At 40.4% G+C, this 17,645-nt stretch overlaps 1 protein-coding gene and 1 long non-coding RNA gene across 7 annotated transcripts in view; one reads left to right on the top strand and one right to left on the bottom strand.

Annotated features, from left to right (window-relative positions):
- Nucleotides 1–17,645, bottom strand: part of LOC309325755 — a 111,445-nt gene that overhangs the window by 35,173 nt on the left and 58,627 nt on the right. Inside the window, exon 3 of one of the 4 annotated variants that reach the window (XR_014149964.1) lies at nucleotides 3,601–3,705. The exons of the other annotated variants lie outside the window; for them this stretch is intronic. This is a non-coding gene — a long non-coding RNA (uncharacterized lncRNA). Of the gene's footprint in view, nucleotides 1–3,600; nucleotides 3,706–17,645 lie in introns of those variants that run through there. 4 annotated transcript variants of the gene reach the window in all.
- Nucleotides 1–17,645, top strand: part of LOC309353005 (macrophage mannose receptor 1-like) — a 45,993-nt gene that overhangs the window by 9,712 nt on the left and 18,636 nt on the right. For all 3 annotated transcript variants that reach the window (XM_081881848.1, XM_081881849.1, XM_081881847.1), the window contains exons 9-19: nucleotides 529–642; nucleotides 1,907–2,022; nucleotides 3,560–3,708; nucleotides 3,834–4,033; nucleotides 6,942–7,063; nucleotides 7,343–7,421; nucleotides 8,313–8,448; nucleotides 9,066–9,101; nucleotides 10,971–11,140; nucleotides 13,718–13,788; nucleotides 16,376–16,476. In XM_081881848.1, the coding sequence (XP_081737974.1) occupies nucleotides 529–642; nucleotides 1,907–2,022; nucleotides 3,560–3,708; nucleotides 3,834–4,033; nucleotides 6,942–7,063; nucleotides 7,343–7,421; nucleotides 8,313–8,448; nucleotides 9,066–9,101; nucleotides 10,971–11,140; nucleotides 13,718–13,788; nucleotides 16,376–16,476 (1,294 nt within the window). The remainder of the gene's footprint in view (nucleotides 1–528; nucleotides 643–1,906; nucleotides 2,023–3,559; nucleotides 3,709–3,833; nucleotides 4,034–6,941; nucleotides 7,064–7,342; nucleotides 7,422–8,312; nucleotides 8,449–9,065; nucleotides 9,102–10,970; nucleotides 11,141–13,717; nucleotides 13,789–16,375; nucleotides 16,477–17,645) is intronic.

Genomic DNA, 17,645 nt, shown 5'->3' with positions numbered 1-17,645 from the left:
ATAGTTGCACCATTGCTTGTGTGGGAATTTTCTCTTAAAATCTCAGAAGCCAAACATGTGGCTCAGTAAGACTTAAAGTCTTTGGTAGTGATGCTTCAGTTCTTTGATAGTGAATGCTCTTTATCATAGTTATAGAAAAACCGAAATAAACTATGCAAAGTAAAACCATAACGCAGAACAAATTTTGCAAACTAAAAGAATTTACATACTATACAAAGACTGCAGAATTTTAAATAATGCTTTTTAAAAAACAAAATAATTCAATCCTAAACTTCTATATTTGAAAATCTTACATCAGTGGGAACTGGACCAGCTCAGCCTTAAGTTTTTGAATTAAGATGACCACTTATGTTTGAATGCTACCATTTCTTGCAACCTGAAACCCTGTTTTGTTTATCATTAACAAGCACAGTATTTCTCAGTAGAATAGTTCATTAGTTTTGGTTGTAGATATCAAGGAAGACACCAAGCATCAAGAAAATGAGATAGTGAATCATCTTTCACCAGTATTTATGTTTCTTCATCCAGGGTGGATACTGGGCAGATTATTTCTGTGAAGTGGAACTTGGTTACATTTGTAAAAGAAAACCTTCAGGAGTTCTTCCTGAAGAACCTGAAATTGCTGATTCAAATTGCCAGAGAGTAAGTCTGAAGTGGTTTAAAAAGTTAAATGCACATATATGTCTATCATTTATGTTCTCTACCAGGGTTTTAAAGCTAATTAATAGTTGAAATTTCTCAGCAGCAACTTGTGACCATAAGAGTGTGGACATGATGGCTTGCTCAGATCCATCAATGAGGGACTCCTGTAGGGGGCACAAGCAGAGGGAAAATTAATAGATAAAATTACGGGAATTCCTGAATTCTAGTTGCTGGGATCTGCCGGAGGGAAGAGTACTCTTGTACTCAGCTCTCATTTTCAGGTTTCCTAAAGGCATCTGGTTGACTACTGTGAGAACAGGATGCTGGGCTAGATGGGTCAGTTTAATCAGTTTCCCTTGGAATCTAGTTCTGTATTATAGCTAATAAATGTGATAGAGCTCTGATGTGCTCATGGAGGTATGTGCTCACAGGGGCAATGTAATTCCTTTATTGGATTCAGATTTTGAAATTTGGGAATTCTTCGCTGAATACATGGAACATTTCCTGATTCAGAGAAAAGTACAAGTATACATTGGAAGGTCTTCATCATCCATTCAGCAATTTATGCATTTCAATGGTTAGATTCAACTTTATTCCTTAGCTAGCAGGATTGCTCTGTTGTTGTTTTTTATTTCACACAACTGTGTTTTCCCAAAGAGCAAAAGATAATAGAGATGGGCAAAATTGCTGGTGATGCAACTCAGTGGCAAACATATGCTGGAGGCCTCAGATTCAATCCCTGACATTTCCAGGGAAAAGGGAAGTTGGGCAGCAACACTGAAGACCTGCTGCTATTCAGAGTAGACAATACTGAAGGAGATTACATTCTGACTCTGCTTAAAACAGTGTTGTATGTTCTACTCCAGAACCAGAAGAAATCAGACTCATGTACTTTATACCAGACTATTCCCCATAATCTGCTTTAGATTGTTATATTGATAGTCTGGGCTCAAAAAAGAATTGTCAAATGGTCAAAGTACTGTGAACTGCCCTGAGATCTTATGATGAAGGGCAGTATATAAATATAATAAATAATAATAATAAGCATTAATTATTATGCTGAGATAAAGACTCTTGCATCATTTCAGAGGGTGACATCACTGACCCAGGCAACATATAGGACATTTCTGTGCAACTTCTGTGGTGCCTCATGATGGACAGAGATTCCCATTTTAGTACATATTCAGCAGTGTCATTTGAAAAACCTCATTGTCTCCAACCTAATATTGTAGTAATGTGGTTGTTGGTTCTTTTATATGAACAGGGCTGGAAAAGGCACAGTATCTATTGTTATTTAATTGGACAAACATCTCTAACATTTTCAGAAGCAAAGATGTTCTGTGAAATAAATAAGGGATCTTTAACTTCTGTGGAGAACAGGTATGAAAAAGAATTTCCTTAGATCAAGAATGAAGAAACAAGCATTTTAAATATTGATAAACTACAAAAAGCTATATTTCTCAATATTCAACTGAAAAATAATTGGTCTTGATATTCAGAGGGCATTCTTCACTCCACTTTCCCCACTTCCTGGCCATGAAAGAAAAAAGATGATTTTGTTATGACTATCTGCTCAATTAGTTTTATTTTTAAAATTTATGCACAGCTTTCTTACTCTTGGTTGTGTCCATCTAAATTTCACTCAGACTAGATCTGTTGACATTAGTGGACCTAAGTCAGCCATGTTCATTATTTTTTATGTGTCTACACTAAATAGAATGAACACTGGATACAAGCACTTTCTTGAATGATCTGCTCAGCATTTATTGTGAACTTCCTATTAGATTTGCAATCTGTGGCCTTACTGATTTCCTTGAGACAGCAGCAGCATTGCATGAATCTCAATTTGCTCATCAGGGATTTACTGGTTGTCCTTGTGACTACAAGACACTTAGCTTGAATGATTTTTCTATCTCAAATGGGTGCATGTTTTCTAGAATATCTTCTAAGCCCATTGATGATTTCCTGTATATATGTATTTTGCTGTTTTATATGTGTGTAGTCTGAACAGAGAATCATGTGCCTCAGTTACCTACTCTGGATGCACTTGTAATTCTTTTTTCAGACTTGTGACAGACCTGTAGATTATGCTGGTAGACATAATATGTAGATGTATTTCTTAGTAAAAACTGACCTGAAGGCATAGGTGTGTGTTGTTGTTTTAACCTTTTACTTTTGATAGCATTGTGGTCACTTTCCCCAGTTGGTTCAACAATGTTTACATCTTGCAGCAGGTTCTGGCCACCACCTAAGATTAAAGCTATCTACACACCATACATTTCAAGTACATCTCCCCCCGCTCCCAAGAATCCTGGGAACTGTAGTTTATTAAGCATGCTTGGAATTGTAGTTCTGTGAAGGGTAAACGATACTCCTCAGTTTTATTAAGAGCATTGCTTTCTATATATGGTGTGTAAGCAGCCTAAGTCAGGGCTGAGACCCCTCTGGTTGGTTCTGTGACCAGCTGCCCTTGGTCACAGTCATTGAGGATATCTAGAACATTTACCTCTTTGTTGTGATTAGAACACACATGCACCCAATCTATGTGAGAGTGTTGAAGCCACCTATTTATCTAGCATTCCCTCTTTTGAATGCCTCTGAAGATCTCCCTGAGCACTTTGAGCAGGAGGACAATAGCATATCCCCTGTACTAAAGTACTCATCAGGCTTAGTATTGTTACCTACATGACACTGTAGTGGAGTCTAACCCTTCATGGTTTTCCAGTGTGTTGGCTACTATGTCTCCTCTGATGTACAGAGTGACACCACCTTAAGTATGCCCTGGGAATAATAATAATAATAATAATAATAATAATAATAATGCACATCAACTCCAGTATGTCCTGAAAATTAACTTCTTTTTTTTAAAAAAGGTGCACTCACTTTTAACGCACTTATTACTTATTTTTCTATGCAGGTATGAACAGGCCTACCTGACTAGTCTAGTTGGGCTTCATTCTGAAAAATATCTCTGGATCGGTCTTTCAGATGTACAGCAACCAGGGACATTTATCTGGACCACTGGAGACAGTGCTCTGTTCACCCACTGGAATTCAGAAATGCCTGGTAGGTACTTCCTGAAGCCTAACTGGAGTGATATTTCACAAGGGGCTTCTACACTGTCATTATTAGTAGTAGTTTTACACATATGAACAGATACTCAATTGGACTGGCAATTTTATCTCCAAAAGGGCAACATTCTGGCTGTGTTGCCATGAGAACTGGGACTGCAGCTGGATTGTGGGATGTTGTGAACTGTGAGGAGAAGGCAACCTTCATCTGCAAACAATGGGCTGAAGGTGTGACAACAACTCCTGCCCCCAAACCAACTCCTCTGCAGCCGTGCCCAGTAGGATGGCGTCCAAGCAGTACTAGACATGTGTGCTTTAAGGTAGGTATAGTGTTTCTTGCGTCTAAGTTCTTGTTTGCTTAAATAGCAAGGAAAAGGTAGACATGCAAGCCATCTGAGAGTGTGGTTTTAGTTTAAATATAAATGTTCAATGGATTTTTTAAAATTGTGATTCATTTTATTGTGTAGTTTAGTTCAATGTTTTGAACTTTAGTTTATTTGAAATGTCAACTTCAAAATTGATCTTTGGCTGGTTTGCTGTAGATCAGAATGGATTTCTGCTATAGATCAGAATGGATTTCTGCTGTAGATCAGAATGGATTTCTGCCTCTCCACTGTTTAGCAACAAAATGACTCCCCCTTCCTTGGCTGCCCTATTTATTCTACTACTGATATGAAGAAAGCTTAGATTTTTGTGTGGAAATGCTGTGAATTTCATTCATTTCTGGGCTCAGAATTTTTCTGTTGGTGGTTTAACATATTGTAGCTGCATATTTATTTCTGTTTTACTGACCCTTTTTGTTGCGGCTCTCATATTTTGTGTGACCATTCATAATTCTTGTCTCCTATTTTTCAACATTAACCTAAAATTGTTCAATAAGATCAGTTTCAAACTGGCCTGTGAAAGATAATTCCACATTGACAGTAGCCCAGTAAAACAGCTCTGGGCTCACGGGAGGGAGAGGAAAGGGTACCCAGGGCCCAGAGATTTGCAGCTGTGCTGGCTTAATTAGATAATTCTGGATTATATTTATGGAGTCATTATCCAGAAGGAACATTTTTTATGGTGTTTTGCAACTTTTGTCACCTGTTAAGTAGAGCACAAACCAACCAAATTCAAACCAACCAAAAATGTTTGTTGTATATTCTGTTGAATCTTAAAATTTGTGACACTACAGGCTGAGGAACTGGAGAAAAATTCTACACATCTTTCAGATAATTTTAAGATAATTTTCCTTGTGAATTGGGATTGGGAGGGGATCCTTCAAGTTTACTTTTTGAAATGAGTTTGAAATATTCAGTTACCTTAATAATAATAATAATAATTAAATGAGGCTTACAACAAAAACAGTGCAACTAATTCTCAATGAAGGCTGCATAGCTATCCAGATCTTTTGTATCCTGACAGTGACAGAATCTTTAAAAAAGGTTCAACAAACTAGTGTTGATCATACTGTTAGGGTTGCCATATTTCAAGATCCAGGACAAAGTGCCACCTTTTGGAAATTCCCCCCAGACATATGGCAGCCCAACACACTGTAGATGCTCTTCTAAGGTACAGCAGTAAAGCCACCTAGCATTATTTTCTAACAAGTGTGCGTAAGTACTTACATATGTAAGTAATTAACATGTGCAGTGTTTTAAAAGTAACGTGCAGTATTTTAAAAGTGAAATAGCAGTATGGAGAAGCTCAGACAGGATCAGGACCCACATAAGTCCTTCTGAAATCTGAAGAAGAGTACCACTTCATAACTGCTATTTGCATTGGGAGGAAAACTCTAATTGTCCTCACACCCAGGGTTATTTACATTTTTAAAAACTGTGTATGTCAGGGGTTTTCAACCAGTGGCACCCTGCAGTACCTTGAATGATGATCAGGGATGTGGCAGGCAACACTGGCCTCTTTCCTTCCCTCCCATCTCATGTCTCTGCCCCCCAAATCCTGCATGGCTGTTTGTTGCAGTAGCCCTGGCTATATGCTCTCTAGGCAAATGGTGCCCCTGCAGCTGAGGTAGCCTTGGAGTAAGCAAGCAAGTGGATGAGGAGGCCCAGCCAGCCAGTCCACCAGCCCTTGGGAATGGATGGGCAAGTGGGAGGTCAGGCAGGCAGGCAGGCAGCCCCCACACTAGCCTTTCTTGTGCTTGCTGTGTGCAATGCCTGCCTGGGAGCTGAGAGGTAGACACTGAAGGGGAGCCTTTCAGCCATGCAGTTCCCAGCAGCGCCTGCTGCTGCCACTGTTGCCTCCCAAGGTAAGGAGCTGGCCTCACATTCACCTTTGGCCAGTCTCCGTCAGGTCGCTAAGGCTAGGCCCCTTGGCGCAGTGTAAGGAGGCACCTCTCAGAGACTCAGAGACCCGGAGTGGCAGCAGCAGGTTCCCAGAGGACTTCCAAGGAGAGGGGAGAGGAGGCTGAGGGAACACTCCACAAGGAAGGGTGTCCAAAAAAGGTTGAGAGGATGCCAGTGCTGTAGGCAAGGGGTGACACAAGTGTGTTTCTAAGCCCCACAGAGGTGCCACAGAAACAATGTTGTTGTTCAAGGGAGCCGTGGACTCCAAAAGGTTGTAAATACATTCAATTATGGTGTAAATACATTCAATTATGCTATGTCTGCCTTGCCCTTAGCTGCTTTCCTTATCTGTGAAATGGGAACTCATGCAAACCATACTCTGAATGAGATTGTTTTATGGTCCCACATTTTATATTACAACTAGCATAGAAATATGTTATTTGTCTTCAGGAAAAGAAAGAAAGAGCAAGTAGGAATTTCATAAGGAATGCTCACCAGATTTATCCTAGGGGTGATTCATACACAGGACTGGCCCACCCATGAGGCAAAGTGAGGCAACCACCTCAGGTGGCAGTATCCCTGGTGGGGAGAGGAATACTATTTTATGGTTGCCTTAGGTGCCAGTCCTTGTCACATATCTCTAGTTGTAGCAGAATGAATGAAGCTCACATTTTAAAGCTCCTTTCTTTTCTATAACATGAATAAATTGTTGGTCTGTAATAAAGACAGAATAGGGTACTGGCCTGGTACTGGTTAGTGGTCAGGATCAAAAGTAGTAGAATCTGAGGCAGAATATGAAATTGGAGTCTGAATTCAAAAGGTTATCAGGGTATGAATCCTGGGTGCAAACAAAGAAGGAAATTAGCAATATTTAGAGGGAGGGAGTGTTATGTATTAAAAGCTGGTGCTTATTATCAATGTTTAATTATGTTTTATGCATTAGGCCTATACGAAAAACAAAAGTAAAAAGAAATCTTGGTTTGAAGCACGAGAGTTTTGTAGAGCAGTTGGAGGAGAACTCATTTCTATTCACAGTGAAGAAGAGCAGAAGATTCTAGAAGAGATGTGAGTTTGTTTGTTTTTAATCCTTCCTGCTGAGAATGGCACACCTGTTCCAGAAATTTGATGATGTAACAAGCTTTAAATGAATGAACTGATACACACGTATAATATTTTTTTAGAGAATATTTTAGTAGTGAATGCAAATTTTAAAACTCAGATGTTTGAAATCTGTAGGCGAAAGATTTATACGATCTGAAGAGAAACCAGAGTATCAGATTTATGAAATACATTCCTTTGTTGAAATTTTCTAGACTCTGAATCACTATTTTTTATATATTTTAGGCGTACTGATGACACTTATTGGATTGGTTTGAATAATGTGGATCCTGATAAAGGATTTACTTGGAGTGATGGATCTAATGTAAGTAAAAGAGTAATGCTGATGTATTGATAGCAAAGTTATTATTAGTTTTACAAAAATGTCTTTAACCTTGGCGTACACACCCTCTTGTTCTCATATTTACCTTGGACAGATCACATAGCAGCATTTTAAAACCTTTAGTAACTGAAATATCCAGCAATAAAGTCTTTAAACATATTATTTGTATGCAGTCTACAAGATTTGCTTGAAATTACTTATTGATATACAAAAATACATGCCCATTACAAAGTATCGTTTTATAATTTACTTATATAAAACAGCCACTTAATCTAAAAAAGAACATAGGCAGAATGAAGAAAAGACTTCTGGATCTCTATCTTGCAGCTAAATATAGTATTCATTCCTTAAAATCTAACCATTCTATTTTCTCTAAAAACAGTATTTTTTCCATCTTCAAATCCGCAAGTTCAGTTACTCTTTCATGTAAAAATTCTGCATCCAGAAAAATCAGTGCAGCTTGCTTATTATGACAGCTCAAATACTCAAACAGATTTATGACATTGTCTCTTAATTGTCTGATAGGTAAAAATCTGCTTTGGTCATGGTGTATATTAAGTCTTATAGAATTTTTTTAAAATTTCCTAACAAAAGCATTTGAAATAATTTATAGTCATTATTCAGTAATGAGATTGGTCAATAATTTTTTACTAAGGTCAACTCCTGTCCCTCTTTAGGTATAAGAGTAATGTTAGCCTGCACCCAGACAGCATTAATAAGAAAATGGCAACCCATTTCTTTCTATATATGTAGATGTTCACATGGGTACAAATCATTCTAAGACTGCTATTGTAAGTCTGTCTCCTTTTTGTTATGTTGCCACGGACGAATTTTAAAAAGAATAAGAATAAGAAAAGTTTGTTTCTACTGTAGCTAAACTTTGAAATGAGGAGCGCTAGGTTTTTCTATGAACCAGATGCAAAATGTGGAGGAATAGGACAGAATTGGAATCGTTGGATCACTTTCCACTGTGACAGTTTTCTCAGTTGGGTTTGCCAAATTAAAAGAGGTAAGATTCCTTTTCATTTACTACTGGTCCATTAAACAAAGCCAACAAGGCCTTCATTTGCTGCACTGCTGAAGCCTGGCTTTTTAAGATGCATGCCTTTTTGAGAGGAGGGGAAAATAACGAGAAATGCATTCAACCTTTGCTATGAATGTTGCAGAGTTCAGATTATGACAGTCTGAGATGTGAAGCACAGATCACTCACAAATTATCCACATTTAACCTATCTGCTTGGCAAAAGGGGGTGGGTGGCTAGAAAAAAATACTTTGGCAAGCCCCGTCTCATCCCTGCCATTGAACCCAATATGTTTTGACCATACATGGTTTGGGCTTTAGGTGCTATCCCCGGAACATAACCCCAGCGTAAGTTCTGAGTCGCCTCTATTCCATTTCAATAAGAACAAGAAATTAGGCCATTGAGGCTATTGTGAGTACAGAGCTATTGATTGTTCTTTCACATTAGGTTTTACCTGTGTTTCCACAAAGATGTAGAAATGTGGTATGCTATAAATAAAACTTTACGTTCATTTTTATGAACTCCTGCTTGCTATATGAAATAACATAATACAATACAAATGATACTATAATCCATTATAATTAATTTGTCTTTGCTTTTTCAGGTGTACTGTTGAAACCTGAACCAAGCAATGATTTTGGTATGTTGGGTGATTCTGCCTTCCCTCAAGTCACATTGGTCTTTTTAAAGCTGCACCATAGAAGGTGGGGGTGGGTCTGCCTTAACAGCTCTCTCAGGCCAAGAATGATTCTCTCAGGAGTGAAGGATAGTTGTGCTCCATAGTCTGGGCACCCAAATTTCTGCCTTCTCTTGGGACAAGTAGGTCCTAAGTAGTGTTGGGGAAGGTGGGGGTGGGATTGTCCCAGCAGTTTTCTTCAGTCATTGAAAGTTCTGTCAGTAGATTCTCCTTGGTATGGGCTAACCATCATCATCTCCAGGTTGGATTGGAAAAGATTCCTTACAAAGTCTGGAGAACCACTGCTAGCCAGTGTTGACAAAACTGAGCTAGCTGGAGGTATAAAGTAGATTCCTGTGCTCCTAAGCGTCAGGTTTCCTTGACTGCTGTACAGTGGTACCTAGGGTTACATACGCTTCAGGTTACAGACTCCGCTAACCCAGAAATAGTGCCTCAGGTTGAGAACTTTGCTTCAGGTTGAGAACAGAAATCGTGCTCCAGCGGCGCAGCGGCAGTGGGAGGCCCCATTAGCTAAAGTGGTGCTTCAGGTTAAGAACAGTTTCAGGTTAAGTACAGACCTCCAGAACAAATTAAGTACGTAACCAGAGGTACCACTGTACCTTATATCCTTATAACTTCCCTTTCTGCTTCTCCTCCCCCATAATCTGCTTAGTTCATTTCCCTTTGTCACCCAAATTGTCTAGAGTAGAAACATTGCAGTTTTGGAATGTAGGATCACCCCACCCCCTTTCTTCTCACCATTCATCCACTGTGACTTTGAAAGCTTGAGGCACGCCAATTAGCCACTTGCCAGCACACTCCAGCAGACTTTTGGGGAGCCTCAAGAGAGGCTCTCTAGCTCAGATCTTCAAAAAAGCTGGCTGCTTGCCTGAAGGTTTGTTGCACCTTCAATGCAAGACTAATGGAGTCACACACTCTTTGTCCCTGTCCCAAATAAGGTCGGCTGTCAGGGAAACTATGGCTGTTCCACTCTCAAGCACGTTGCCTGCCAAAGCATGGGCTACCAATTTGTTACTGGGCCCAATTCAAAGTGCTGGTTTTGACCTATAAAGGCTTAAACGGCTCAGGACCACAATACCTCAAGGACTGCCTCTTTCCATATGAACCTACTCGAGCCCTGAGATCATCTTGTGAGGCCCTTCTTTGTGTGCCTCCTCCTTGAGAGGTCCAGAGGGTGGCAACACAAGAACGGGCCTTCTCTGCAGTGGCTCCCTGTCTGTGGAATGCTCTCCCCAGGGAAGTTTGTCTGGCTCCTTCATTATACATCTTTAGGCACCAGGCAAAACATTCATTTTTAACCAGGCCTTTGGTTGATTTGATTGACATCCTATGCCCTTCTAAAATGTGTTTGGGGGGTGTGTTATTGGGTTGTTGTTTTTATTTTGATTATATGTTTTGTGGTTTTATAGTCTGATTTTATTTTGTGAACTGCCCTGAGACCTGCGGGTTTGGGGAGGTAAATAAATTCAATAAATAAAAATAAAATAAATAAATAGGTGCTCATTTTATATATAAAATATAGTATCATGGTAACTAAACTGCTTTGTTTTTAAATTAATTTTACAGTGTGAACCAGCAATAAGAAATGCATGGGGGGTGTAGATTGTGTGTTTCAAACTGAACTGATGTGTGTGATTGTCTAATGTAGAGGAGGGGAGATCCCCATTAATATCATTAAAGTTTATTAGTTATAGCACTGATTGCATGAATTACCGTTATGCATATTTCTGTATAACTCTCTGGAATCATTTGGTGAAGGGTATTTAAGAACTACTTTAAATAAGATAAATAAATATATGTCTTCTTTTGCAGACTATTCATTCAAAATAATTGATAATGGCTGGATTTTGTATGAGGAACATGAGTACTATGTCAGTAATACAAGTACATCTGCAGAAAGAGCACGAGCATTGTGCAAGAAGCATGGTGGAGATCTTACTGTCATTGAAAGTGAAACTGAAAGAAAGTTTTTGTGGAAATACGTAAGAAATATTTGGAACATATGTTTTCCTAATGAAGTACAGCTTGGTTTTTTTAAAAAATAGCCAGATGAACAGTGGCGTAGCGTGGGGGGTGCAGGGGGGGCCGGCCGCACCGGGCGCAACATCTGGGAGTTAGGGTTAGGGGGTGCAAATCCACGGGTTAGGGGGTGCAAATCCACGGGTTAGGGGGCGCAAATTACTTGCCTTGCCCCGGGTGCTGACAACCCACGCTACGCCACTGCAGATGAATGATGGGTTGTGGCTATTTTAATGCCTATTAAACATTTTCTTCTGGATAGGGTCACCAGAACCTTAATCTTATACATGTGGTCATGTACTTCAATTGAAGTGTAAGACACTGACAAAGAAGTGAGAATTGGGGGGGGTATGATCCATTCACCCAAATAATCATCACAGATCAAGGCTTGATGCAGAGCAATAGGTCAAAATGTATTTTTGTGCCTAAGCATTTAATTTTCATGCCAGCAAAGTTCAATATTCTATCCAGCAATATCCAGTTTTCAAAGAAACATGATGGAAATACACAAACAAAATGCAGTGGTGCCTCGCAAGACGAAAAGAATCCGTTCCGCGAGTCTCTTCGTCTAGCGGTTTTTTCGTCTTGCGAAGCAAGCCCATTGACGGCTTAGCGGATTAGCGCTATTAGCGGATTAGCGGCTTTTAGTGGCTTATCGTCTTAGCGGATCAGCTGATAAGCGGCTTAGCGGCTTAGAAAAGGGGGGGGGAACCCTGCAGGAACTCGCAAGACATTTTCATCTTGCGAAGCAAGCCCATAGGGAAATTCATTTTGCGAAGCGCCTCCAAAACGGAAAACCCTTTCGTCTAGCGGGTTTTCTGTCTTGCGAGGCGTTCGTCTTGCGGGGCACCACTGTGTTTGGGAAGAGGAGCTTCTCTACAGATTATCAGGGGCCTATAATGAAAGCATAGTGGGTTTCAACCTCTGCCTTCACCTCCCTAACCTCCCTTCCTGCTTTTCTCTACATCCAGCACTATTTTTCTAGAAAAACAGGAATGGAACTCACCATGAATGCCTCCCTTATTCTCTTATAATGGCAATGGTGCTCACCTGAGAGGTGCCGGAACTGAGTTCCGGTGATTTCCAGCTGAAAAAAAGCTCTGTCTAGATCCATTATGAAACTCTTTATAGATCCATATTATCCTTTCCCTCTTCTAGTTCTTTTTCATTGCTTGTTTAATTTTCCTTCCCCATCTCTTCATTTAGAAGACAAAGAAGTGCAACTCACTAAGTGGAAGAGTGAAGTGAAATGGGCAGCATTATGACATGAAAGCAGGTGGCATAGGCTGCATTGTAATTTATACTACAGATAATTAAAAATCTTCAGTAAACCATCTGTTCTCTTGGGGCTCTTGAGCTGATGTCAAGGATGTGTATTTAGGTCCCTCTAGCAGTTGCAGTCAAAATTGCAAGCTGGAAAGAAGTACTGTAATCCAAACTGTTCCCTTGTTGAAAGCCAGTTTTATATTGAGACAAGCCAAAGAAGGGAAAGAGAAGCCAGACACATGACAGCAAAAGAAAACAGAGAGACTCTTCGCCATCAGGAAAAAAAAAATGTATATACAAGATAGGTTAGAGCACAATCCAGATTGGTTTTTTTCTTCAATTTTGCCTCAGGAAAGCAGTCTGTTCTTGACTCTCTACATCTTCACTATAGGCTTGTATTATTTCTGTATCTCCTTGTTTGTGTTATTGTAGTGTGTTGCTTTCCCTTGTTGTTAAAGATTTTTTATTTTATATATACGTACATATATTCCCTCACATACATTCCCCCAACTTGCAACCTGCAACAGCCCCACTACACTCTTCTGTTATGTTTTATCTCTCTGTGACAGCTTGGCTTCTGTCTGGTTTTTATGAGGGATTCCGGAGCCAGTTGAAGCACCACTCTTTCCCCCCTCCCCTCATTGTCCCTCTCCCACAGCAGAGGAAAGGCAGATCAGTTTTCTCCCTCTCCCTTCTTTATTAAAGGAAGCAACCAAACAAAAGAAAAGTCAGATTGCTTTTCCTCTGGGTTTTTTTTCCAAGGAGCTAAAGGTGGACTCTTGGTTTCTACATTTAATCCCCACAACAACTGTCCCAAGGTCACCCAGGTAACTTCATGGCTGTGGAGATTTGGACCTTGATTTCTCAGTTCCTAGTTCAGCACTTAAGAAATCTTCCTCCCAAGTTGTTTATTGCCTCTCACAAACTGAGGGAGGAATTTGAATATTTTTTTCCAGTTTGCAGTTTGCCTGTGACTGCTAGAGGGAGCTAAATGCCCATTCTTACATTGACCCAAAAATCCTTTTCACGTTAAGTACCAATGGTCTTATTACGGGTACATCAGTTTATTAATCCATAATAAACAACTTCCTTGTTTTCTCTAATTTTAGCTGACAGGCTTTAATTTCTTTTAACTGAAAGCTTTATGTGTTTTAATAAACTACAAACATGTTATGTTTATAATTACAAGTCTCTTTTTGTATTGGCTGATTTGTAAATATATCTGATTACTTTATTGTTACATTTACTCCCCATTTTTCTTTTGTATGTTATAGAACAACTATTATGGAACTCACTCTGGTGACCTTTACATTGGTTTAACTATGGGTCTTGATGGAGAGTTTGGGTAAGTCAACAACTTTTTTAAAAAATGTAAATCATACTAAGTTTCTTAGATAATATATAGGTTAATGTTAAATAATCTGGATAGAAGGATGTTATATTCACCATTTTTCTCTAAACTGATTCAATTAATCTCCCAGATATATAGATTGACTCTGCAGTCCTATGGTTCCTGTAATGGTGTCTAGGGATGGAGGATAGGGAAGACTGACCTTAGAGAGGAAAACTGACTGTCATTTACCTCCTCTGTGCTACCTCAGAAACTTTCACAGCCCTTGATGTGTTGACATCAAAGCCCAGTGTTGGAATGAATGCATACATGCAAGGGACATACCAGGGGAAGGCGTTGATCCTAAGGATCCAGCACTTAGCCCCCAGTATGCCCCCACAAGGTGGTAAAACTTATGTCTCCAATAAAAGTGAAATAGTTTGGGGAGTAGCCGGAAAAGGATAGAGAATAAAAGTCCTATACCACCTTTCCTTCTGCTATGTCAGTGAGAGCCCAACAGGGATTTGGATATTGTAGTTCAGCCAATTTAGCTGTTTGACTATTTTAGCTCTTTTAAAGTAGACTTTACAAAGGGTCTACAGAGCCACAGGCTAATTCTTAACTGGTGGGCCCTTTGCTCAAAGATTTCAGTAGCCATTCTATTTCCCTCTATTCCTTCCGCTGTTCTACTCTGACTTGCCCCTGGCTCTATCAGACCCAGAATTATGCATTCTAGTTCTTGTTGGCCTTGTTATTATTATTAACGTGTTTTACCCATCCTTAATGATAAGGTCTCAGGATAGGTTACAACAATCTAAAACTACAATGTTACAATTCACGAGGCTGGCATCACACCCTTGTCTCTTTCATTTGCATGGAACTTCTCACTTATTATGCCGTTTCCTCCAAAGCTTTTGGGGGCACCACCCTCTTTCTTCATGTGTTGAGGAAGAGGGCACCAATCTCTGCCTGACTTCTACGGCTACTGTATGTAGCTTGGATGTGGCGTGCTCCTAGTTAATTGCTCCTTTCTGCTCTGCTCCAGCCATGCTCTGAACATTGCAGCACTGATACTCTCCCTCTCCCATGACATCCTCCCTCTAATACTGATGGCCTTTTATGACTCCAGTGCAAGAGACTGAGAACCAGGCCCAGCCCAAGATATTATGTCATTGTAGGCAAAACACCCCAACACCACCCCCACGATAGCATCCGCCACAGATCTAAGCTCCCTTCCCACACCCTCCCTGTCCCTGCTGTTGTGCCCATGCTGCTGCCAGTCCTGACACAGCAGCTGCACCCTTGCCTGCATCTGCATTATAATGCAACAGCGGCAGAGAGGGTGCAGTGGCAGCAGCGTGGTGGCAGTGGCACAGGTGAAGCCCCAGTGGGGCTGGCAGCTGCATAATGATGGGAGTGGGACATAGGTCAGATCTGCCACCTGAGGCAAATGGCTTCACCTTCCCGCTTAGAGAGAGCTGAGAGCTGATTGTTGTCATACTTCCCCACACCTGGTATACTCCCCCCCCCCCGTTTCATTTGAGTTGGCAAGGAAGCAGTGCAAAGGCAAGCTGCCCCTTGCTCCCCCACCAACAAGCTTTTTTCAGATCTTCCTCACTACTGCTTCCCCTCAGACTTGAAGATTACAGCCACGAAAGGAGGCTTTTATGTGAAAGAAGAACCAATTTAATCATTTTTCAAATATAAATATTACATTCTACCTATAAAATACAGACATATCATTTTCCTCTAATTAAAATAAACGGCCCCAGTAACTGACAGCCCCCTTACTTCTACCTGCCAGTCATAGGTATTTTATTTTTATTTTTATAGGGCTAGGCCATGGCTGAGGTCAGAGTGAGTCAGAAAGGTGCAATCCTGGAAAGACATAGAGAGGCCACTTAGACATCATAAAGAAAAGAGGAACTGCATTACCAAAAAGCAGGGGCAGGGAACAAAAGAAGGCACTGATTTGCATAAGTCCTGTTTGGGATGTTTTATAATTGTATGTATGAATTTATAAATAATTGCTATAATTTCATTATATTTTCAATACATCTCACCATGCTGAGGGAAGAGAATGACCAGGAGACCTGGGGTTCTTTAAACCAGCTTTATAGTGGACAGATCTTCAAATAAAAGATTGTCCCCTAAAAGCCTGTCAGATAAAGGACTGTTCACTTTAAAATGCGGCACATGACCACTCTTAAGAAGACAAGAAGACAAAGGAGCTCAGTGAGCAGGTTCTTGTGTTTCCATATTTAGCCTTAGAAATTGCTATGGCTGCTAATCATGAGACCCTGCATTTTAAAGAAAGTCCCTCTAAAGGTAAAAGGAGAAAAAGTAATGCTAGATATATACAGTGCCACCAAGAGATGCAAAGCCTGGTGATAAGAATGAAATAACAGTGTAAATAATATTCTTTATCATTGTAAATTAATATTGTTAAATGCTCAGTTTTGCTAAATAGATTATCAGCCTGGTGTTCCCTTTGCTAACGCCCCACAACCCTGCCCCCAATATTTCTTTTGTAAAAGTATGCAATGTAAATGAAGGGCAAATTACATTATTCTGTCCCGTTTTCTCTTACTATTTTCTATAGCTGGTTGGATCAAACTCCAGTGACCTATGCGTCCTGGGCACCTGGTGAACCCAACTCTGGAAATGATGATGAAACATGTGTTGCTATGAAGGCTATCACAGGCAAGTAGAATAAAAGTTTATCATTGGGGGGGGGGGTTATAAGAATCTGCAAACTTGACAATAAATACCTATCAAATATTGAATCTGTAGTTACAATGACTATTCCATCCATAAATATACATTAAATGGGAGTGGAAATCAATAGTTTTACAGCTCTTTAATTGTCTTCTTTTGAATATGACAGGATATTAAAATATTTTAAAAGACACTATATATTTATCATGTGGACAAGTTTATACAGTAAGAGAGATTTTGGGAACTGCCACATGGACTTTTATATATGCTACTTTACTAACTCTGGGACTTTAAGCAGTTTATATTCTGGATAATTGCCAGTGCCTTTTTTCTAGAAAAAAAGGTGCTGGTACTCACCATGTACCCTTCTTGGGCCAGAGAGCTGAAAGAGATTATGCTGAAGGATAAAGAAACCTCTCAGTGTTACTAACACACCTGAAGCCTCCCTCTCTCTCCCTCTCTCCTGTCACCTAATGCGGAGACAGAGCCAACGCAGAGAAGACAGGGATGACTCACAAAGGGAGGAAATAGCCTCAGGGTAGGTGGAGCAGTGGGAGCTCCTAGCTGGGGACAGTCATTGCCATTACATAAGAGGGAATGGGATGCTTCAGCCACTGTATGACACAGCGATGCACCCACTCACTGGCCCTGCAGGCTTTGGGCCTCCTCCGCTCCCAAGCTTTGCCCTCCTGCATCAGTGACAGTTGCCCTGGCTGCTCGGCATCCTCATCGTTCCTTTCACACCAGCCTCGGCCCTGAGCAGCTGCTTTTGCTACCAACTCAGTGGCGAAGAGTCCCAGGAAATGCCCACAACTCTCCTGACTAGACTATGAGATTGCAGTCCCATGGACTCCAAGGCTGGAGACCAGCAGCAGCAAGAAGCACAAGGTTTTTTGAGACAGAAAGGAAAATGCTGTGTAAGAGAGATGCTGACTGGGCCTAGTGGCTGGAGGCCACGCTAGATTGGGGGGAGGATGCCAGTACTGTGTACCATTGAGTACCATTGAGTGCCAGAAAAAAAGCACTGATAATTGCGTATTACATTTACAGGCGACAACCGTTTTAGGTGTGTCTGAATGACGTGCAATTATGCACGCATGCACAGCACTGCACCCAGAAGTAGCTCCAAAATGTCCTAAAGATGTCATGAAAAG

The sequence above is a fragment of the Podarcis erhardii genome, assembly GCF_964252035.2.
Source record: "Podarcis erhardii genome assembly, chromosome: 12".
Classification (NCBI taxonomy): domain Eukaryota; kingdom Metazoa; phylum Chordata; class Lepidosauria; order Squamata; family Lacertidae; genus Podarcis; species Podarcis erhardii.
Note: the sequence above shows the minus strand (reverse complement) of the source record. Positions and strands in the feature narration are given on the sequence as shown.